Source organism: Prinia subflava, chromosome 3 (assembly GCF_021018805.1).
Source record: "Prinia subflava isolate CZ2003 ecotype Zambia chromosome 3, Cam_Psub_1.2, whole genome shotgun sequence".
NCBI lineage: Eukaryota > Metazoa > Chordata > Aves > Passeriformes > Cisticolidae > Prinia > Prinia subflava.
In genome coordinates, this window is record NC_086249.1 from 79,808,922 (window position 1) to 79,832,583 (window position 23,662).

Sequence of the window (23,662 nt, forward strand, 5' to 3'; positions counted from 1 at the left end):
GGGTATTAGTGGTTAGGCACTGAAAGACTGATCATGCCTGAGAGGTTTTATCCTCAGATTTCACTGTAAGGAGGGCAGCCACCAATCCAGAGGAAAGCAAAGCTCGAGTTCTCACCCACATATGTCAGCCTGGTGAAAAGTAGTTTTAAATGTGAGTGGGAGCTTGCATACCTGCAAAAATGGACCTAGGGGAATAGCCAAGCTCCATTTTCAGGGAAAACATTACCCTAACACTTTTTTTTTTTTTAATTCACGCCCCAGATTCAGAGAAAATATTGATATTTAGAGCAGAAAAGGTTGTGGTTGATTTAACTCATGAGGTAAAGAGAGTGGTGAGTAATACTTACATCATAACTTGCTTTTTCTAACTTTCGTCTCCAAACTTGGATGAATCTGGTACACATAATTATGGAAATATATAATGTGTGTATATATATTTGTAAGATATGTAGTGTGTGGTGTGTATATGTTTTTGCATAAAAACAAATATATGTATAAACATATTTCAAAATGTTATTTTTTGTCATTGATTGAAAACATCTTTCCTTTAGGTGCAGGAAAGTGTGCAGTCAGTTTTCTATGTAGATGGTAGCATGTTGTTTAGCATAAAGTAGCCTAGAAAGAAACCTGGAAAGAAATTTTCCACCTGTCAGTTCATCTGTTGTTGAAGAATTCAACTTTATCAGTGATGTTGCATATACACATTCTACATTTTGCTCTGGAAGAAAGAACACAGAAACCAAGAAGGAATTAAGGTCTGACATTTTCCCTTCCTGCTTCAGAAATTCTTCAATGCAAAATACATCAAAGTCAGCTTTACTGGTTTTTTTCATTTTTCCTTTCTTTTATTGTCAGCTGGGCTGTTCAGTCAGTCAAAGCCATCACAAAAGTTTTTAAAACAACAACAAAAACCCTAAAATAAACCAGAAAATGGCTATTAAATTATTGGTTAAAAATATAATTTGTTGGCTAGCTTTTCAAGAAGAGGAATGTCAAACTAAATTACTGCCTTGATTTTCTGAAAGTATTCTCAGCACCTTCCACCTTTATAATAGCAAGCTGTGTTGCAGAGCAGCAACACATGTAGTAATATGATAATACAGGTTCACACCTTCCTTGTGTTAAGGACTCCAGGGCTGGATGCAGCGCTCCAGGTGGGCTCTCATGAGGGCAGGGTTGAGGAGGAAAATCACTTCCCTCAGCCTGCTGTGCATTCCTCTTTTGATGCAGCCCAGGATGGGCTTCTGGGCTGAGAGTGCACATTGCCGGCTCATGCCCAGCCTTTCATCTGTGAGAACCTGAGTTCCTTTTCTGCAGGGATGGTCCCAGTGAATTTTCCCAGTCTGCAGTAATTTTTGGGATTTCCCCAACCCATGTGCAGCACCTGGAACTTGGACTTGTTGAATTTCCAAAGCTTAGTGTTTGGACAATGCTGTCAGTCACATGGCGTGATTATCTGAGCTGCCCTGTGCAAGGGCAGGAGTTGGACTTTGATCATCCTTGTAAGTGAATCTAATGGACTTCTCTTTCTAAAACCAAACTGTTAATGCAACCCAAATGATAGTGGGCATAATCACCTTTAATCTTCTCATGCACACGGGTGCTAGAAAATACACAGAGAATAAAGAAGGTCAGGATAAAACACGAATTATCAATGACGAGAGTGACACCGTGGGCTCCTTGTTTAATATACGGAAAGGTGTTCAGTGTTAGTCAAATTGCTGCTAAAAGCCCTTTAGCAGTGAAAAAAAAAATCCTGCATCTAAGAGGATTATAATGTTCCTTAAGTCCATAATAAAACTTTTCTGATTTTAGCACCAATAGCAGTTACTCTTTAAGGGCAACGTACAAAGCCATGAATTTTGTATTTAAAGCATCACTTCACCTTGAGGCATTAAGGCAGCTAATTCACATTTCAATAACAAAAATTTACCATAAAACCAATATTTAGGTGATAAAATATCCTTCCTATGGACTTAAATTCCTACACTTAACAGTGACATAAAATAATTAGCTTTATGGCCCCTTGTGTGGTTTTATGGCATCTGCATTGTGTATTTGTTGCTATGAACTCATTATGTGGCCCCAGCTGAGCAAAATGCTCGTGTGCATGCTTAAATCTCAGTTTGCTCACTGAATATATAAGTGTAAATGCTTTGTAGAGTCAAGGCCCATTTAATTCTAAGATGACCCAAAACAGATGTTTCTGTTCACTCTCCATTTCCACAGGACAATACATCTCTTCACTGTTCACTCATTTTGAACTTAGCCACCTAACTGCTAACAAAGGAGACATTTTTTTTTTAAGCCAGTGAGCTCTCTTTTCCAGAACTGCCTATTTTAAACAACAAAGTATTTAATTCCCCTTATTATTAATCAGTACAGTACCGGTTCTGGGGTAGCTCACACTGAGAAATGGATTAATTGGAAAGTATGTTTCCTACAGCTATTTAGAGCTTTACATGCTTTGGAGGTGTGGGGGGTTTTTTCCCTCCTTTTTTTCCTTGTTCTGCCTTAGGACAGAATCCATAAAGATGGGAGAGGAGGAAGCTCTTCACAGATGACATTTCAGTCACTGCTTAATTTGCTTGCAAGGTTTAGTAGAGGTTTATTCATACCAATAAATGGAGGCTGTATCTGATTTTCTGTTTTTAGAAGTGCAACAGAGAGGACTGTCTTACTTGACTGGTTCATGATGGAAGAAGAATGATCTTTTTCTAGCTTTTTCCTCTACTGCAGCTTTTGCATAGAAAGTCTAAGATACCTTGTGTTCATTTCAAGAAGCCGTAGTAGACTAAATGTTGAAGGATTGGCAGACTTCCCTCAGATATTTATGAATATTTTACTTGTGTCTGGTTTTGGTAGTTACTGTCGAATACTTGATCATGTCAAAACAAGCACTTATAGCTGATACTGAAAGATGCTGGTGGCAACAGACACTGCTGCTCATAAATAGCCTTTTTTTCACTGTGCAGTTCTGAAGTAGTGAATTAAATGTGGTTATATGACTGTAAGATGTACAAATACAGATCCAGGAATGATGCATTAGCTGTGATGAAAAAAGCACTTTGTGTCCTGTTTCCATATTGCTTGTTCAGAGCAAGCTACATAAAGGATGTTTACAGCATCCACTATTTAGGTGCACAGGGTATAGCTAGTGATACAATTTTCCATCTTAATAAATGGCTGGAGAAAGAGAAAGTGACTTGAAGGACAAAACTTACAAACAGGACCCCTGATTTCTGAGATGTTATGATCTACATGTCCCTTGTTTGAAGTGGCTCTAGATGGTGCATAGCCTCTCTATCTAGTGGTTAGATGGATGGGATGCCATATATTCCTCATAACCTTTCAAGACGTTCACAGCTGAAAATGGGTCCAGCTAAAATATGAAGGAAATGCTTTATGAGAAAAGGTCATAGTTACATTAAGGAGGAGAGACTAGGGTAAATGTGAAAAAGAAAACACAGGGGAATTCAAAACTGTCAGGTTAGATCATCATTATTAAAGCTTCCCCTTCTTAATAGCTAATAGCTATTAATAGCTATGGCCTAGCTCCCTTGCCTTACGTATATAAAAAACCCAGCTTGTCCATGGATGAATATGATGGACTGACTGCATATGTGCCTCTGGCACTGTGGACCTCACTGTTACTTCACAACCACTATGCACAAAATCCTTTAGGTCTTTCCTGAGTAGATGAAGTGCCACCAGTATTCCCTTGGTCCCATAAGTCCCAGATAAATACCCAGATATATACCCAGATAAATCCAGAGAGAGCTGAGCAAGGGGCTGCAGTAGGTCAAACTTTTGGCTCTGGAGCACAGGAGGGGACAGGGCTGGCCCCCTGGGCAAGGTGCTGCTCTGGGCTCCTCTCCATATGCAGCTGTTTGATGGCTAAAAACATACTTAAAGCAGCAAATCCCTGCCCAGAGGCAGGTAGCTGCTCTCTTCTTTTGTCTGGGCTGGAAGGCTCCAGTGTTTGGCCTGACAAAAACCCATGGACTCAGCTGTGGTTGCCATCTGGCTGCTCCCTCTAGGAACAGGCTGACTTTTCCAGTTGACTTGGACAGCAATGAGGTCTGGACTGACACCCGCAATGCCTAAATTGGGTAGCCACAACCTGTTACCTTAAAATCCTTTCCTACAGTCCTATTATTATCTCCCATACCACTGTACAACAGTGTTTATATGTTTGGAATGTTTACTTGTTTTCTGCCAGGACAGACCCATTGTCTTTTCTTTTTAAGGAAAGGACAGACTTGTTCTCCTTAGAGAAAGTCAAGCTTCCTCTAGGTCATACCTTTTCTCTGGGTCCTTGTTGTGAAAGGCCCACACATTTGCCTGCATGCAGTTTAAAGGCTTTTCTCTCTCCTCTCAGAGTTCCTGTCACAGCAGATATTTTGAATCCTTTTCTTGAATCTCCAACCCAACGATCTCCACAGTTACAGCAAAAGCTGTTTGCATCTCTTTTTACTAATCCCCTCCATGTCCCCTTGTCTTTGGTTTACAACCTCTGTCAGTGCTGTTGAAATTTCCTATGCTCTCCTTAGAGCTCCCCAGTTTCATCTTTTCCAAAACATGGAATAGCAATGCAGCCCATCACTTGGTGAGAGATGTATCTGCTACATCTTGTCAGCTATGGGTGCAGCTTTTGAGGTTGATCAATCATTGAGTCCCTCGGGCTCCTTCTGAGGACACTTTTACCATGCCAGCCTCTTCACTGAACACCACCCTGGCTTCTCCCCCACTCTGTGGCCTGTCACACCCAGCGCACATGCTCAGCATGCTGCCCTAGTGATGTCAGTAGTGGTGTATTTGTGTCAGATTGACTTGAAAAAGCGTTGGGTACAGGTGAGATGCAGCACGGCTGCAGGGCCAACCCAGACCAGAGGGAATTGTGCCACTGTTAGGCTCAGTGCCGGAGATTAGCCAAGCTTGCCTGTCGCTGCCCCCAGCTGAGTTCTGAAAACCAAAACATTTCTGCTGCTTCCCAGGATGAACGTAGGGGAGAAACACAATTTCCTCATTAAAAACCACTCAACAAACCATCCCCTAACTTTCTTTGCTTTAAATAGAGTGGTTTCTCAAACTTTGTACTGCTAAATTTGGCAGATGATCTTTGTCCCAGAGAAAACAGCTGAGTTTACGGCTGAGAAGTTTTTTCCAGCCATCCTACGTAGGTACAATCGGATCCCAATGGGACAGTATTTCTTGTGCCATTTTAAAATGTGGTTTAGATCTTCTAAGTATTTTAAATTTAATTATATATACTCTGTATGTTCATATTTAGACAGAGATTTACAAGCTCAGCTGTTCTAGAATATTATTTCAGTCTATTTTTTCTCATCACTATCTGATGTTCTTCTACCAGCTGGATATCCAGGGAGGCATTTCCATTTGCCTACTAAAAATACAGTGTAGCAATTGTGTTAAATTGTCCAGTAGTTTTAAAATAACAAGTAGAATTATTTTAATGTTAAAATGTCTACTGCTTTTTCACCTCTAGAAGTGTAATCTTTCTGTAGGTTACATGAACCTGAGTTATATTTTGCTGGAGGCCTTCCAGTACCTATAAACAGACAATATTTAAACATAACACCTTCTAAAGGTAGGCTGCAAAACTGCAAAGGCAATGAAACCAAGACTGTGAGGACAAATACAGTACATGATTTCAAAACTTCCCTTCCTACAAAATGACCTAAAGGTGTGGAAGGATACATGCCAAAATCATATCCACAGCCACTCTATGTCTACAAGTCATTTTGACATCTTTCCTTCCTTTATTTACGGTCTCTATTTTGTCTGTGCAGATGGTAAATTCTTGTCTTTAAGAAACATATCTAAACACAGCATGAACATGTTGCCTGATCTTTCTGTGTTTATTGAAGATCTTCAGATGTGGATGCCATGGCTAACAGGGCTTTGCATTGCTTGGTTAATATTTAATTTGTAGCACAGCTGCAGCTCACATGGAATCCTGGATTCATCAGTCACAGAAATTTCCCATTAGCCATGAAAAATTTAGTTCAAATAAGCAATACAGGATTGGACCACTATCTATTATTAATCCTTTTCTCAAGCTAAAGTAATTATAAAATAAACAGGTTGCAGTCTTATAAAAAAAGTAGTCCCAAGTCTTCTCAGAAAAGATAGACTTTATTTTTTATTGCCTCTTTGCACAAAATCATTAAAAAGCAGTCAGAAAAATACTTATTAATTTTGGGCTGACAGACTTAGTGTGTGTTTTATTTACAGGAACATTTCCACTGAAATTCCAGATAGAAGCAAGCACTCTAGAAGCCTAGAGTCATAATGAACTAAAAAGGAACTGTAACCATATTACTTTGCCTTCACATATACCTTATACAGTCACTATATATGTGTTTAACTGACAATCTGATACATAAACACATACATTATGCAAAAAGTCCCACACTACAAAGAGGTAGAAAAAGCTCTGACTATTTCCTTGGCATGCATAAGGTATGTCTCAGGCAACAGCAAATGACATTTGACTGGGACGGTTGGTGACTTCCAACTTTAACTGTGCTCTATTCGTTTACCTGCATCAGTTTAAACCTATTGATTTAATTTTTTTAATTATTATTATTTGATTAAGTAAAGTTGGATGTGCTCTGTTACACAGAGCTGCTTTTTTGCTTATTTATGTTTGTAGTTTTACGTGGGCTTAATTCCCCTGGGTGCAGTGTACTCTCAAGTGCTGCATTCAAGACGCAGAAAGACCTTAAAGTGGACATAAATTAGATTTGGCTGAGTGTAAGGCTCAATCAATATCGTTTAAACATTTGAATAGTTCCTGAAGTCCGGCTGGCATATCTGGGTTTGCTAAACACATTCAGGGGTAAAGCTGAGGAATCAGCTATAACTTCAGGAGACTAGTGTGCTGAGTCTCTATCCAGAGTCAGAGGAGAGAGAGTCTCCAAAATTAACCTCCTTGCAGAGTTTGCTTTTGATTTTTAGGGAATGAGCTTGTTCCTCACTCTTACCACCAATGCACTCAGCTGCCCAAACACTGGAAGAGCATTCTGTGGTTGTCTGCAGAAAAATGTATTCACACTATGTCTTAAAAATTAAAGTTGGCTGTTATTTTAACGTAAAGCTTTATCTTAGAGTTCTAGACTCCCAAAGGGCATGATGCTTCAATCCAGAACAGGTTAAAGGAGAGTATATTTTGAAGCATAGATTATAAACACTTCCACAGCATATTTGCCCCCACACTGTAACTGGCAAATTCATGGTAACAAGAGAGACTCTTGTACCATCCCTTTGAAACTGCTCATTTACATCTGCTTTTCCTGATTAGCCAATTCTACTCCATTTCCCCAAAAACCCAACGAACCACAATGAAACATCATTCAGCACACTCTTTTAAGAGCACAAAAACCTGTTTCTGATCATTATCAGTAGTGAAACCCTTTTATCAAAATGGGTAAGTACCTGGAAGAAATCATCCATTGAGTGGCAGGAACAAATCCTGCCACTTAAAACTTCATCAAGGTATTCAGCAAGGCTTCTCTGGTGTCCCACTCCAAGTATGACCATGGCTAACACTAGCCAGGCCAGCTGAGGCTTTATCTAGTGTTGAAAAAAACCAAGGACAGAGATATTAAGCACAGTCCCAGTGTTGTTCTGCTTTTTCCACACCCTTAACAGAAAATACTTCTGGTGGTTCAGATGTGCTATATAAAGCTTCTTCATCTCAAGCAAGTTCTGTGTTCCGGCATAATTTGAATGAAAACCTGGTACATTTACAGAAGGTTCCATACCCTAAAAGCAACTGCAGATGACCTAATGTCTGTTAATTTGCTTTTTCACCTTTCTACGTTTGCTCCAACCTCCACCGGGGCTCTGGTTTATGCTGGCATGCAGCGCGGTCTCTGCAGAGCTTCCCCTTGTGCCTAACAGAGATGATGAAAGTCTTTTCCCTGCATTAAATCACTTTGGGGTTTGCATTTGTTTTGCTTCTGGAGCTACAGTGTTGATTGTTATTGCTGATCCAAGACCAATAGTCCCAGGTTGTTCATGTAGTCAATCCAACAGCTCTGCTTGTTAAATTTTCTCTCTTTTTAAACCTTTCCCTAGGTTGGGAAAATCCACAAGAGTGCTGCTCGCAAGAGGGAATTCCACGTCCTGTTCATGGTGATCACTACAGTTATCTGCTACCTGGTGTGCTGGATTCCATACGGGGTTATAGCACTACTTGTGACGTTTGGCAAGCCGGGTGTTGTGACTCCAGTTACAAGCGTCATACCTTCCATCCTAGCAAAAAGCAGCACTGTTTGCAATCCCATTATCTACATACTTATGAATAAGCAGGTAAGATGTACATTATTTTTAAACTGTATTTTCTTCAGGGTCCTTCAGACATTCTTGACCATTGTGACTGCCAGTCTTACAGATGTATCTTTAAGGACATTGAAAGCTTGTCTAAAAAATACTACTAGAGTCTTAGGGTGGAAGTGTTTGCAAACAACAGCATGTTGGTAGATAGGAAGAACAAAAAAATGCTTGCTTACTGAAATTTCTTGTGTTTTTCTGAGGGCAGACTGGGTATTAAATTGTATCCTTCAGAGTTAGTTGCCAAAAGTATTTACAAGAACATTTGGTGAGGTTGAGGAATGGGGGAGGAAATGGACAAGAAGACAAAGGGATTTCATGATCTTGAAAACAAAATAAATGAGACCATTTGTAAATACCATTTTCATGATAGATCCCCTTGAAACTAAATATCACTGTTACTGTTTTTGTGGACATCTACATACTTACTATTAAATTCACAGTTCAGCTACATGCCAAAATATATAATGAATTTTGTCTCATGAGCACCAAGGCATATTCTAAAATGCCTACATCCAGTTCAGGTCCATCATTCCTAGAAATGTAATTTTCAGTACTCAAAAGTGAACCTCCTAATGTTTCTGTGTTTACAATTCTGACTCTAGAGTTTGATAATGGCAGATCTGGAAGTTTTGAAAGTGTTTTGCAGTGGAAAATCTGAAAAATATGCATAGTTTATGAATTATTTTATTAGATTATGTGTTAGAGGTTGTTCTCAGTTTTCTTTCTTTATTATATGTCCATTACACTATTACAAAGCACAGAAACACCCTTTATCTCTTCTTGCTCAGTGTATGCTGGAGCCCACCCTTAGTATTTATCAACAGCAGCATTATATTATTATGGAGCTGAGACAAGGGAAGAGTTAAATGTATCAGCCAAATATATTCAACTTTTGTCACAGCCTGAGATCATTCCTGGCCTGCTTTATCTAACCAAAATTTCTTAAACAACAAAAGAATCTACTCTTGGAATCTGAGGGAAAAATCTCAAGCAAGCTGTGAAACCTCCCTGAAATCAGAAAGAAAAAGTTCTATTGCCTTTCCCAAGACCAGGGCTTCATTTGCAAAGTCTAGTTTGAGCTGACATTGGAGCAAATAGAACACTCCATTTGAAAAGTGTTAATGCTGAAGAAAACCAATAACTTTTCCCCCTCACCTTTTATGATTCTTATGAAAACTTCTCAACAACAGCATCTGTCTTGCTTCTTTATTCTCTGAACATTTTGGCTGAAGTCCTTGACTGAGAGATAATCTGATTGTGCTGTGATCACTGGAGTAGGTTATATAATATTGATAGCAGACACATTTTGTCATTGTCTTTACACATGGAGATGTGATGAGCCACCCTGAAGGGGAGGAGCTTGGTCAGATTTGGGATAGATACTTTTTACTTCTCAAATCAAAATGATAGTTATTGTGCGACATTAACCTGCAGCTCTTCTCTGCTGTGCCACTGTGGTTTAGCAGTGGAAATAATTGGCTTTAAGTGACACTGAGAAATGTGCCTCCTCCTTTCAGAAGAGGAACAATAGTAACACCCCCATTCAGTGCATCACTGGTGTTCTTGGCACCTCTGTAGTTGTTCTCACACTTGTAAATTTAACACCTCAGGAAAAGAAGTTGTTAATCTTCCTGGCACTCAGCTTTCCTGGTCTTCATGCTTAGCTGAGAATTGTCATGGAAGGCTGGTGCTTCCCAACACAGAAATTATCTGGCCTGAATTTTTCACAGTTCTCTGCAGATGTGAGGTACCACAGTAGGATATTTACTACTACAGCTTATAAATACACAGAATATAGTGCATAATTTTTAACTCTCTGTGTGTAAGTCTTTTTGCTCTGGGAAATGCCCTGAAGATTGGAAAACTGTGTTGGTTGACTGCAGCTGTGGTGTTAGCTTCCAGCTGTCATAAATCTGTGCAGAGTATTGTGTGTCATAAATCTGTGCAGAGAACCATCAACTCCTGAGTCAGCTTTAAAACTCATCCTACAGAGCACATCTTTAACTCTCAAGCAGTCCCTGAGTCACTTTCATGGTCTTGGAAATCCAGAGAAAGAGTTTTGTCTTTGCCATTGCCTACCACACTGACCTGAGGTGGTAAATCACTGAGGAAAACAGTGAATTTCTTTCCAGCTGCAGGAACTCCCTCAGATGTGATGGCATGAGGCGTGCTGCTGTCCTTCTTCCTGTGCTGTCCTCCAGGAGGAGAGAGATGCACTATTTAAGCTGGACTGTTACTGGACTCATGCCAGGCAGACATCAAGATTCACTGACAAAACTGAAGCACAGAGGCTGAGACCAAATCATGCTGAGGTGAAGCTGGAGGAGACAGTAGAGGAGATTCCATTTTCCCCTCTTCTCTCTTTATGGAAGGCTCTTTTGGCTCTTGGCAATATGACTGTGTGTGCCTTCCCCAAAGGTTAGGTCCCAAAAAGGCAGCACATAGCCAAGTAGCTGGGCAAGGTCAGTGTGTATCAGTCATTTATAGTTATATAGTTAATGTAGTTATGCAGATTTTGTTCCATCTTCTCCTACCTCTCCGTGTCTTTTATTCCCATCACACATCCCGGTCAAATTCCCATTGTTCAAACTTCTACCCATCCACCATCCCAAACAGATTTTTAGTGACAGCTCCAACTACCTGCCTTTCACATGTTACATGCGAGCAAGTATTAAGCATTCACCCAGGAGATGTGGAGTTTCCCTGTAGCTGTGGGTTTGCTGCAGAGGAGGTGATTGCTGGGAGAATCCTGCTGTTGTGTGTTCCACAGAACAGCACAGGAGCCCCAACATGGAAGTGCTTTCTGGCTGGTATTACTGTGCTTTAGGACATTCTGCACTAAGAAACAGGGATTATTAGGTGGACAGCCTGATGGTGCTGCAGCTTCATAGATTAACCTTGTTTTACACACCAGAAATTCATTTTTTATTAACATAGAAATCAAGATACTAATCATGACTGTTCAAGAAGGTGTGGTTATGGATGAGATCATAGTGAGATTGAGCGAACCTCCACTCGCTCGTTCACATAATTTGAAGATGGCACTAGGAGAAAATAGAGATTTGCTGCATTGCTATTGACAGCCAAATTTAAGTCAAGTTTAAACCTGTATCATTTATTGATCTAGAGAACCAAGTGTTTGAAAACTACTGATCAGATTACAAGTCTTTTACACAATCTTTGCTGAAGCAAAATAGCCTTGCTTACCAGAAGCTTTAAACTAATTTCTTTCACATTCTGTATTGCTCAAGTAGTACAACTACATCCCCCTGTATTACTGAAACTTAGGCTAGCACATCTAATACTCTGCTGCATATTTCAGTTGCAGAAAAAGCCCACCCAAACTATGTGATCAATAATGTGCTAATTCTGCTGTCAGAAAGTGCCTCTGAGCAAAATAAGGAGGGAGATTGTGTGGAAAGGGATGTATTAAATGTGAATATAAGGCCCTGATTAGTGATTTGATTTCTAGTGTCTGTCTTCTTATATTAAAATCATTGCACTTTTTAAAAGAATAGGTGACCCGGTCATTTTCCCCAAGGATCTTGAGAAGTGATGCTCAAAAGAATATGCACACTTACTTGAAAGTCATTACTACTGTGACCATTCCAGATTTATCATGTAATGGAGGATGATGGGTAAGGGAGAAATCAAGGAGAAAGAATGATAAAACTAAGCCAAGTCAAAGATTTTATTTTTTCCTGAAGAGATTTAAATAATAATGATAATGATGTATTTAGAAAGTACAATGGGACCTGAGCCCAGCATCACACATCAGAACCTCCCAGGTGCCTCTGCTGTGGCTGTCCCCAGGGAGTTATGCCACCTCCTCTTACAGAGTGAGGGGCTTGTTGCTCGGGCCAGCCCATCTTCCAGGGCCTTCATGGAATTTCCCAGCTGCCAGATGAATAACAAAGAGTCTTTCTGTCCATAGTAACAATAATAATAATTACTACTAATAATAACTTGTTCTTTGAATACACACTTTTCTAGCAACCCTTTTCAGTCCTTCTTGATCTTACCTTTTGCACTGAACAGGGAGAAATGTATATGAGCTTTGGGAAAGGGAGATACACACGATCGTGATTAAAAAAAAACAACCTTCACATTCCTCCACTGGCTGTTATAACAGCTATATTTTCAGTCGTGTTTCATGGGGTATTTTGAATTTTTCAGTATTTCAAACAAAATGTAATGGCTTATTTTTAAAGCTGGAGGAATGTGTGTGTAAGTTGCTCGTTTTCACATTTGGAAAGCTAAGATATTCTAGCTGTGTGAGAGCACAAAACTTCAGACCCAGAAGGACAGTATGCAGTTCAGGGACAATTGTGCCAAACCTCATTTTATACATAAATTGGGACACATCTATTAAGTCCTGAAAAGAATCCTTGTTTGCTAAGTTCAAACCTTTGAGAGGACTTACAATAAAATTTATTATCTTGTTATAATTTTTCATTAAAATTCACATAGATTTCAATACTCATGATCTGCTCTTTTTTTCCCCTCTCTTCACTGGTAGCTAAGCTGTCTTTGAGTAATTAATAGTCCAAATAGAATGGCACACCCGAGCTCTTCAGCTGAAAATAGGCCAAGTCACAATGATCTCTTACTGCAGAATACTCTACTGTAGAACAGCTCAGAAATGTTTTGACTTTATTTCTCTGCCAATATGTAGTGTTATGACTTTTTAAAACAGAGGGGCAAAGAGAAGAAAGGTCTCAAGGGCATCTTTGCTACTGTCATAAAGTATAATTGCATTTCACACAGTAAGTTTAAAATTACCTTAGGAATTTCTGTTGCAGCTCATGACAAAAAGATCAGTTCAAGTAAATAATGGACATTTAACTAGGGTCCCAAGCAACCCCAGCCAGACTTCATACTGTCCCAGGCTATATCCTTTGATACATCTTGTCTGTGTTGACATATTCTGCCTGTCCCGGACTGGCTTCAATATCACAGAAGGGTTTAGAACTTTCTTCTTTTAGACCCAGGGCAAAACTAAGAAGCAGGAAGCCAGACCACCTCTCATGCAAGCAACATACTGAATAAAGTTGAAAATTAATGCAGATGAATAATGAAGAGAAATATAGGACAAGCACATGTTTTAAATTATATAATGATTTTCAATTTATGGCTAGGGAATGCATTGATGGAAATGAAATCAATTTAAAGATCCTTCTTCTGGAAGACACAGAAAGTGAAGGGCAGCAATATCTCTTTAAATCTTATTTTAAGCAGCAGGTAATATGTTAATGTCTCTTCCTATATTGCTCTTTTCATAGCAACAGAGAAACATGAGGCTTCACAGAAGTGGGAAGAGACCACCACATTAGACAAGGGAAATAAATGGGTTGGAAACCAAGGGGAAAATGCAGTGAGCAGGGTTTGTAGCAAAGACAAGGGGATCCTTTTGTAGTCCCTGCAAAAACAACCAGGCATTCCTGAGAGGAGAAGAGAGGAGACTCCAAAGACAGTGAAGCTGAGGTGTTGAATTTAAAGTGACTAGTATGGTAAAAAGAGAGAAGGTGGGCCCAATATTGTTTGGCATCCTCATCAAGGACATAGGAGGATTGCATGCACCCTCAGATGACACCAAACCAAGTGATGCCCTTTTTGTGCTTAAGGGAAGAGATGCCATCCATAGGCATCTTTACAGGCTTGAGGAGTGAGCCTGAGCAAATGATATGAAGTTCAACGAGGTCCTGCACCTGGGTCAGGGCAACCACCAGTATCCATAGAGAATGGGGAATAAATGGACTGAGAGCAGCCCTGTGGAGAAGGTCTTGGCAGTACTGGTGAGTGAAAAGCTGGGCATGACCTGTCAATGTGAGCTTGCAGCCCAGAAAGCCAAGTGCATCTTGGGCTGCATCCAAAGCAGCATTTCCAGCAGGGCGCCTTACCCTGCTCTGCTGAGGCTCCGCCTTTGGTGCTGCATCCAGCTCTGGGCTCCCAGCACAGCAAAGACATGAACCTGCTGGAGCAAGCCCAGAAAAAGTCATGATAATGGTCAGAGGGCTGGAAGTCTTCTCCACTGAAGAAGGGCTGGGGAGAGCTTGTGTTGTTCAGCATGCAGTAGAGAATGCTTGGAGGAAGTCTTCTTGTGGTTTTTCAATACTTAGAGGGGGCTTATAAGGAAGACAGATTGAGACATTTCACCAGGGTCTCTAGTGACAGGAAAAGGGGCAATGCTTTTAAACTGAAAGATAGATTTATACTGAGTATGAAAAAGACAGGTTGTCCAGAGAAGTGTGGATACCCTGTGGATTCCCCAAATTGTTCAAGGCTGGGCAGGGCTTTGAGAAATACAATCCTGTGAAAGATGTCCCTGTCCATGTCAAGATGGTTGGAACTAAATGATCTTTGAAGGTCCCTTCCAACACAACTCGTGATAACATTCTATGACAGAAGAAGTAATCTTTTCATATGACATATATAATAGGTCTTTTCTTGTCTCTTCCCCTTATTCTCTAAACCTAGATGTACTAACCTAGTTCTTCAAAGGTTTAAGTGATCAGTGTAATTTAGAATAAGCCACCTAGGCATGATGCAGGTAAGAATTTTGTTATATTTGGACCAGCCAAATATCAAAACAAAAATATAGCTGTATCTCAGTTTAAGAGGTCATGTCTACTCTAGTGCATCTTCATTGTGATTAGCTTAGAGAAAAGGGAACATTGCCTCAGCTGCTTCCTGACAAACCTTGTAGGCCATGCTGGTCAACCGTCAAATAGTTTGTCCTTGCCCATAATGATCAGGCTACAGCTGTGCTGGCACTTTCAGAACTTAATTTACAATCAGCTGTTTTTCATACACTTCTACCTGTAACATTAAACCTGCAGGATAGATCACTCGATAAATGGAAATTTCCAGTATTCAGAGCTTACTGTAGAGCAAGAAATGTGGTATGTTCACAGCTAAAAAAAAAAAAGTGTTAGGATTTTTGTAAGCAAGGTCCCTTGGTAGCCTCATTGCTCTTGCAAATAGACATCATAGGAAGCTCAGCCAAAGTGGTGTTTCTCTGCTGGATTCACAGGTACATCTTTCCTCCAGGGAGAGTCTGGACAGTGAAGAGCTCAGCCAGTCCTAAGAGAAATACAGGGGGGAAAGAATGAAATATTAGCAATTGTGCTGTTTCTCACTTTCCATTACTTCAGAGTGATCTAGAAGTTGGGTGAAAGCACTTGGCAGTTAAGGGTTTGTTGGTTTTTGTTGTTTTTTTTTTTTCCTGAGCTGATTTCCAAGTTTGCTGTGGACTGTTAAAGTCTTACAAAGGCATGTGATCCACAGGTAGTCTAAATTTGAGCTACTCTTCAAAATGGCATTGTCAAGCCATACTGAATGGATGTCACAGGATCTTCTGTTGCAGTGGTCTAAACTGCAATGGCAGCTCAGGGATCAGACTCAATTTTAGCCCACACCTTGGTTTGGTTATTTCAATTGCCCATTTCAATTCTAATGTTTTTGTTTTTCTGTAATATGTCCAAGTTTTATAAGTGGGACTCCAGTTAAGCATTTGGAACTACTTACCATTTCAAAGATGAATACAAATATAGATCAGCTGAAGAAAACAAGAAAACAGAACAAAACAACATATTAGATAAACAAAGAATTTAGTTTCTTTATGAGGACAATCAAATTCAACAAATGAAAAAATATTGAAAAAGTAAGTGCAACCCTGGCAGTGACAGAGCCTCTAATTTTCCTCTTGTGTTCAATACCTGAGTAATACTTTGTCATATGGTAGTGGCATAATACTAAAATTTTATTCAGGGCAAGACATTTTTTCTACATATTGTGTCAGTTGAGATTACTTCTCAGAGTAGTTTTTACTGTAGCTTTACTGTGTGTACCAGGCATATCTTTGCAGTCATGTATCTTACTACAAATTGAAGCAACAATTGTTTCAGATTAGATGGATGGAGAAAAAACACAATGAGTTTTCCTAGACAAAGAATATTTTTCAGCATTTATGTAACCTCCACTAAATAAATATTTTTAATTGAGCTAATCCTTGGTATCCTTGTAAAGCATATGAATATCATCATCATAGTCTCATAGCAGGAGAAATTTGAGGATTAAAGGTTAGATTAGTGCTCACACCCTCACGGACTCACTTGGCAATTCTAATTCAAATCTGTCGGACTTTATGATTTTATCCTGATGTCCTGCTTCCTCCAGGGCAAAAAATCAGCTGTACTCAAAGAAATAATCATTGCCACAGTATGAAAAATACAATATAAAACTGTACTGGGCCTGTAATTCATTAGAATAATCCCCTTTTCATTATAAACTGCATCATTTAATGCAGTTCAGAAATCTGACTATGTCCAAATGAAAATAAAGTTGAGGTTCATTGTCTTTTGAAGTAGAAGCTATGACAGAGCTTTGTTCCCCTGATGTTTAGTATAATAACTGCTCTCAAACTAAATATATTTGTAGCCAGTTTATAAACCTTTATTCCTCAAAAAGCCCTTCTTTGGTAGTTATCTTTTCCTCATATTGAGACACCATAAACAGATCACTTTCTACTCCCACATTGCTCGTGTGAACCAGTTAATTATTTTCATAATCTCATGTTCAAAACAAATATTCAGAATATAATTTTAGTACTCATGCTTGGAACTGGGTATTTCATTTAGGAAACTTTTTAGGCATTCATTGGATGTCAGTAGAGAACCAAAACCTCAGTCTAGTTGGAATTATTTCTTGTTTCTGTCTTGTTTGCAGTGTTTAGTGCTCTTGATTGTCTTCAGAATCTGAACTAAAAACAAGAACATCAGCTCTACAGTGACTTCTTAAATCCCTTTATCTAAATTAGAACCAGATTTCAGAAATGGGTGTATATTTCAGAAATATGCAGGGATCTGCTACATAAGGTACAACTATTGTATGCTGAGTACTTTATGGGTGACCCTGCTTCAGATGTAATGTTCTAACCCTCCATGGAAAAAAAAACCAACCTTCTCAAGACCTTACAACTCACCCAAGGCTTTACAGGACTTTGCTAGCTTTAGGCCAATAGGAATTCACTACAAGTAGGATTCAAAGGTTAACCAAAAACTCATATCACGTGTCTTCCTTTTCACCTTCACCACCCTTCCCCTCTCCCACAGTGAGCACCATCTTCAAAATCAAGGAATTTCTATGTGAGTTAGAAAAAGAACCAAACAAAACCAGGCATTTTTGTCACTTGTTAGTCAATTCCCCAGTAAAGCATTTTCTCAGTGTGAAATGTGGCTTCTTCAATATTAGAGAAGCTGTTAATTTTGCCAATTTTATTTTCAGCAGGGAAAAAAAAAAGGACATTTCAGCCCAGGTCTCCATGCTTAAGCTTCTACACCCTGGTTCTTATCAAAAATATATTCATTGAAAAACACTGTCCTTCACTCAGCAGATCAAGCTCTCTTACCAGACTGCAGGAACAGTGCAGTGGCTCAGTAAGGGGGAGGAAATGCAGGGAAATGTAGCCCAGCACAGTGATCTAATTTATAGGGGAACGATCAGAATGAAGTTGAACTATAGATCCATAAAGACATCTACATGTAACTGGATATTTTGACACTCTGGGGTTTTGTCTGGAATTTTTTATGATTTGTTTTGTTTTTGTTCAATATGGGAAAGAAATTATAGAAGAAATAAAAACTCTGTCTGAACAGAAATTTTGATTTTTCAGCCCAATGGTTCTGTTATTGCATTACTTACATATAAAACCAAATGACTGCTACTAAAACACAGTTACAAATCAACCCCCTCTCAGTAATTTCTAATTCTGCCTTGGGTAAAATCAATACCTAATTGCCTGCAAACCAAGATAAAAGTAAAACCCAGGGAAGACTTAGTCCTCATCCTTTATACCCACAACTTACTATACCACAGCTCTCATTTCTTGGAAAACTAACAAGTGCTCTTGTCCAGCAGTAGAATACTTATCTGGCATTAAAGATTCTCCCAGCATTCCCACATCAGAGAACTTCCTGTATCTCAATCATAACAATTGATGGAAATAGAATTTTGGGCAACAGAAGCAACAGGGCAGGTGGTCAGGAAATCTGAGGGAGGAGAAGGCTTGTAAGAACTTATGTTTTAGCCAGAGGTAGCATTAATTAGTGCCAAGGAAGAAGAATCAGTATGTAAAATCCCCAAGAGCTGCTGAAGTTTCTGTGTGTGTGTGACCTGGCAGAAGACAAGTGGCCAACTCTCAAGCAAAAAGACCCTGAGAAATTCCCAAGGGAAGATAGCCATTGGTATTTTACTACAAAAATAACCTCATGGAAAGAACATTTTGGATTTCCTTGTGCAGTGTTCTGGGTCTCAGCCTTAATGAAACTCTGTAAGGAACATCTGGAAGATCTGTGTTAGCCAAAGACAGGCAGTCCATAACCTAGCCCCCCCAACCCACTCAATCACAAACAACCCCTCCTCCCCCCAAAAATAAAATCACATTTCTACAAATATTTAATTAATGAGCTATATTCATATCAAGATTGGGGCAGGAATATACCAGCATAAACCCATCACAGTCAGCTAGAGTCTTTATTTTAATCTGTCTGGGCTGATCTCAAGTCCATGGCTGAAGAACTGAAAACACAAGAAAAAAATGGGTCAGCAGAACACTATATTGACTGTAACTAAATAAACACATAGATTTTTCAAGTGTCAAAATACTTCTTGTAATGCTTGGAACTTCCAGCAAAATGTGAGTTATTTTAAAATGATCTGGAATCACTCATCCCATATTATGGTGGTAATAGAGCCTTCATTTCTCCTCATGAAGTAGAATGTTACTGTAGGGACTGGTAAATTTGCTGCTGCCTCTGTTAGTCAGGACCCATCAATCACACTGCAAAACCCTAAACAATTCTAACTTATGAAATGGGAGTAGGAGACACAGGGAGGATCCATTTTGTTGCTATTCACTGAAGTTCCTCATGTTGTTTTGGGAAATTCTTCTTAAGTTTCTTTTAGGTAGGAGGAATTAATTTCACATGCTACTTGTATTGTATACTTGTATGGGGTTTAGCTTGTTGAAGGCCAGGGAAGAGCATTTGTGAGATAAATATGACAACCGGTCTGTTTTTCCTGCAGTGATAAACACATTGAAAGCAACCATGTGCTGTCTTAAACCAGTGTACATTGAAGACACAGTAGCATTGTTAATATTTGCTTTCATGTGCATAATCAATCCCTTTGAAGTTCAGCAGCCATGCTGATTACAGTGAAGTATTGGCAAAGAAAAGTTTCTCCCTGTTTCCTCTGACAAAATAACTGTCCCTACTTTATGATCCCTTCAGCTTTGATCTCTCACTTTTTTAACTTTATATGAGAGTACATGCTTCATGGGGACTTATCTAAAAGGAGTGTTTTAAAATAATTATTTGAATGGCATGTTATAACCATGAAAATAAGGCAATAATTCTCAGGCATGATACCAATGTTTTGTTGTTTCTGCCTTCCTTGCTCTTCTACCATGGAACAACTTCGTTAATATTATTTTGGTAACAGCTTACACTTTTTCTTCTTATCTCTACTTCTTGGGATGCAAAACCGCACATTAAAATGCCTAATGTCCTGACAGCTATGTTCAGCCCCATGCATTTGTAAAGTCTAAATTAGGTCCATCAGATATCTTATAATTTCATTTGTATAGATAAGAACAAGCACTGGAAATAACTGAAGAACAACCCAACACTTCCAAATTTCTCCCCTATTGCTAGGGGAGAAAAGTAATGTTGTTTGATCCAGTTGGAAGCATCAGCTAAGACTCCTATCCCTTTTACTGAAAAAGCAGGCTCAGAAACAGGTCCAGAACCAAACCTTCCCCACTTTTCCTTTCTGGTCATCTATCTTCTCATGCTCAGGATACAGCACTTTATATAAAACTCCTGGTTTGTGTGTCTCATGGGCAGTAAGGCTGGGCCTATGGGTAGACCTCTGGCACTTTTAGCTTACCCAAGACACATGTTGCATGTTTCTTGCCTTAATTTGCCAAAAATTCTTCATGCTGTCCCTTAGTCCAAAGTGTGGATACTTTAGATAGAGAATGCTGCCTAGACATCAGACAACTCCCAAGTCATGAACTCCTAACTTCTTGAGGCACGTTCACGTTTATGTTTCCTACAACTGCTATCACTAAACAATGCTTAAAAGATAAAACAAAGCCTTCTAGATTTACACAAGCCAAAACAATCCAGAATGGCCCAAACCTCTTCCTTTAGCAACACTCCCACCCCCCACCCCGAGGGCCTCACCTGCCCAGGAGACATCCCTGCTGCACATGGCAGCAGCAGCGCAGGATGCAGCCAGTACAACCTGCCCATCAGTGCTCCGGGGAGGACAGCAGCTCCTGCTTAGAAGGTGGGGCAGTAAAACATTTTAATCAGGCAGCTCAGTTGCAGTCAGACAACTGTCTGGGAGCAAGGCAATTAACAGCAGCTGACACAGCCTGGAGTCAGCACTGGCAGTAGTTTTCCCCTCTAGCTGCTTCCATAAAATCAAGGCATCCTGCCCTCCGTAACCCTCAGGGTTTCTGGAGTCCTCTCACAAGCATGTAAGAAATTGTTGCTACAGTAATTATCCCCTACCTGTCAGCATCTTGGAACCAAGAGGAAATTTGATTTGTATTTGTCTATGCACAGAAACAGGCCACCAGAGGAAATCCGTTTTCTTATTTCAGTTATCATACAGATGACATTACAGATAAGCACAGGGAGGAGGTTGTTGAGAGTGTAGCAGTGTAACCCCGATAGTCTTTTCTCAGTTAAACTTGTGGGATTCATTTGTTTACAAAGAAGCATTGTCTGCTGAACTCCAGCATTAGTCTGTTCTTTACTATAGTTCTTCATTTTAAGATCACATCCCAGCACATTAAACCTGGCAGCAGCAATATGAGCACCAACAGATGAGATGAGTTTCTTTCCAAATGTGCAGAAAAAAATGTAAGAAAACAAAATGTCAAACCCAAGTAAGTGACTATTAGGAAAAAGCAGCCGTCCTGCCCATCTGTTATGGTACATCTTCTAGCTGTTTCTTTTGCTTTCTTGGTGTCTTTCATAATCTTTCATAATTCCTTGTCTCTCCCAATTTCTTTCACTGGATCTTGTTATTTTATAATTTCTAAGAATTCAGCAATCACACCAGCAATGTCTCCCCCTGTGATCTGTCACAACCTGCTTGTGCTGCCAGTCTTCTGGTGGCTATTCTGCCTCCAGTTAAAAAATTTCACTATATTACTGCATTATAGTTACTTCTCAGTTAGCTTAATATAATCAGTTAATATTTTTATCAAACTGAATAAGCATTTACTTAGCTTATTTTTAGGAAAAAGAAATAACAGGGCATGCACTTTTTACTTGTCCTGGTTATCGGGGCATGAAGCTTTGGGGTCAGACTACACTCCCATAACAATACTGCCATTTCTTTGAAGTGCATTCTCTGGAGTAACTTACTGTGTAAGAAAGAATCTAAAAGAACAAGGAAAGATACCAATATGGAGTAGACATTCATAAGTTTTGCGGTGCAGCAGATAAATCCATGTTATTCTGATGAAGCTGACTGAGCATTTAATAGATGGAACACAAGTGATCATATTTTCTTAGTTTTTTAAATAAAAAAGCAAAGTTGCCGGATTTTAAAAGTATCAATTAGTTGCTTCATTCACAGGTCCCAACAGTCAGTTTATCCCCTAGAGTACCTCACTGATGAGAGTTTTCTGAGAGGTGTTACTTGCATATCATGACAGTAACCAGCCCCTCAACACTGCCTGTCAGGAGGCAGTGGTATACACAGGGAGCTGTGTGATTACTGTCTGCCAGGAGTGCACATGATGGCAATCCAAATTTTATCTTTCCACTGATGTGTAACCAATTTTCTTGTTGGCATGGGCTCAAAATGAGTCCCTGAGATGAAAACACCGATTAGCACTGATGGGCCACCTCCACTGGCCCGATTCAGGCCCCTGTGTAGCTCAAGAACTGCCAAAAAGCAGCAGTGTGCCCCACATTTAATGGATGTGAGCACGCTTGTGGTGGTTGAGTTATACAGTACTTCATCACAGACTGGATGGCAAGTTACATTTTCTTTTTGGTAAGTTGTTTTTCATTGTAATTGATGATTTATTAAAAAGCCTGTTCCTCTCCCTTAAACATAACACTGGATTCCTTGAATGAGTAGCACAGCTGTTTAGCTGAAATCTATCAGCATTTCAAGTACATCACTAAGTCATCAGAGCACAACCTCCATAGAGGCCTTGACAATCACAAGAAATTTACTGCTCAGGAATTTACTGAGCAGTATGGTGAATATATTCTCCCAGGGAACCCTAGCACATCTGCTGGGGTATGCATGTTCACTTCAGAATAAAACTGGCTTTACAATATTTGCCTCTTTTCTATAGTTTACTGTGATACCTCCTTGTCAGATTAGCTGTCCATTTCCATTTGAGATTTCATCGAAATTTGGCCAGAACTGAGAGGCACCCTCCCTCCTTTGTTCCACCTGCAGTTCAGTATCATTCATTTAAGGCAATATGAAAAGACCAGCACTCCTGAACAAATGAAAACAAATGTTTTATTTACAGGAAAAAATCTGTACACTGTGTATACATAAAAATATACAAAATCATAATAGAAAATATAAAAAGTGTTAAAATGTATACAAACACTGCTTAAAAATGTGACTCCTGTAAAATCTTAAGGTTTGTTATTAGAGTACACATTCATTTAAAAAAATCGTCATACAAAATAATTCTCAAAGCTATTAAAAAAGTACACAGTCTATATTTGAATAGTTCAATGACTACATATTTTAAGAGTGATGAGATGATATGAAAAAAAGTAAGGCTTTTACACACAACTCTTATTTCAAGAACAAAATTTTGAATCTGATTGCTGAGCCAGAGAGAAGACATCTGCACTGTCAAAATTCATTAAGTGATTCACGTACTCCTGACATGGGCTACTTTAAATTTCAAACAGTTAAATTAGGTATCCTCCTCGCATGTGAGAGGACAGATGCTGGGAAAGATTCAAATCATTTTAACAGCAGGCTTCTGAATTACCTACTTCAAAGCAGGATTTTATTTAAATATGCATCAGCTTTAGAAAGCATGAAGGGAAAAATAATAACCATTTATTGTTGCAGTCAATGCATTTAATACTCCTTTCATAATGCATCTGTGTCACTGTCCAAATGGCATTTTCCATCCTTAAAAACTTCTGAAGAAAAAATAAATTAAAAACCCCACTAGGGATTGCTCCACATGGGTTTTGAACTCCTGTTTAATTCAGTCTTAAAAATGACT

At 39.3% G+C, this 23,662-nt stretch overlaps 1 protein-coding gene across 1 annotated transcript in view; it reads left to right on the forward strand.

Annotated features, from left to right (window-relative positions):
* The window catches only part of LOC134548661 (pinopsin-like), a 74,136-nt gene that overhangs the window by 44,191 nt on the left and 6,283 nt on the right, over positions 1-23,662 (forward strand). Inside the window, exon 3 of the mRNA XM_063393555.1 lies at positions 8,107-8,340. Coding sequence (XP_063249625.1) covers positions 8,107-8,340 — 234 coding nt within the window. The remainder of the gene's footprint in view (positions 1-8,106; positions 8,341-23,662) is intronic.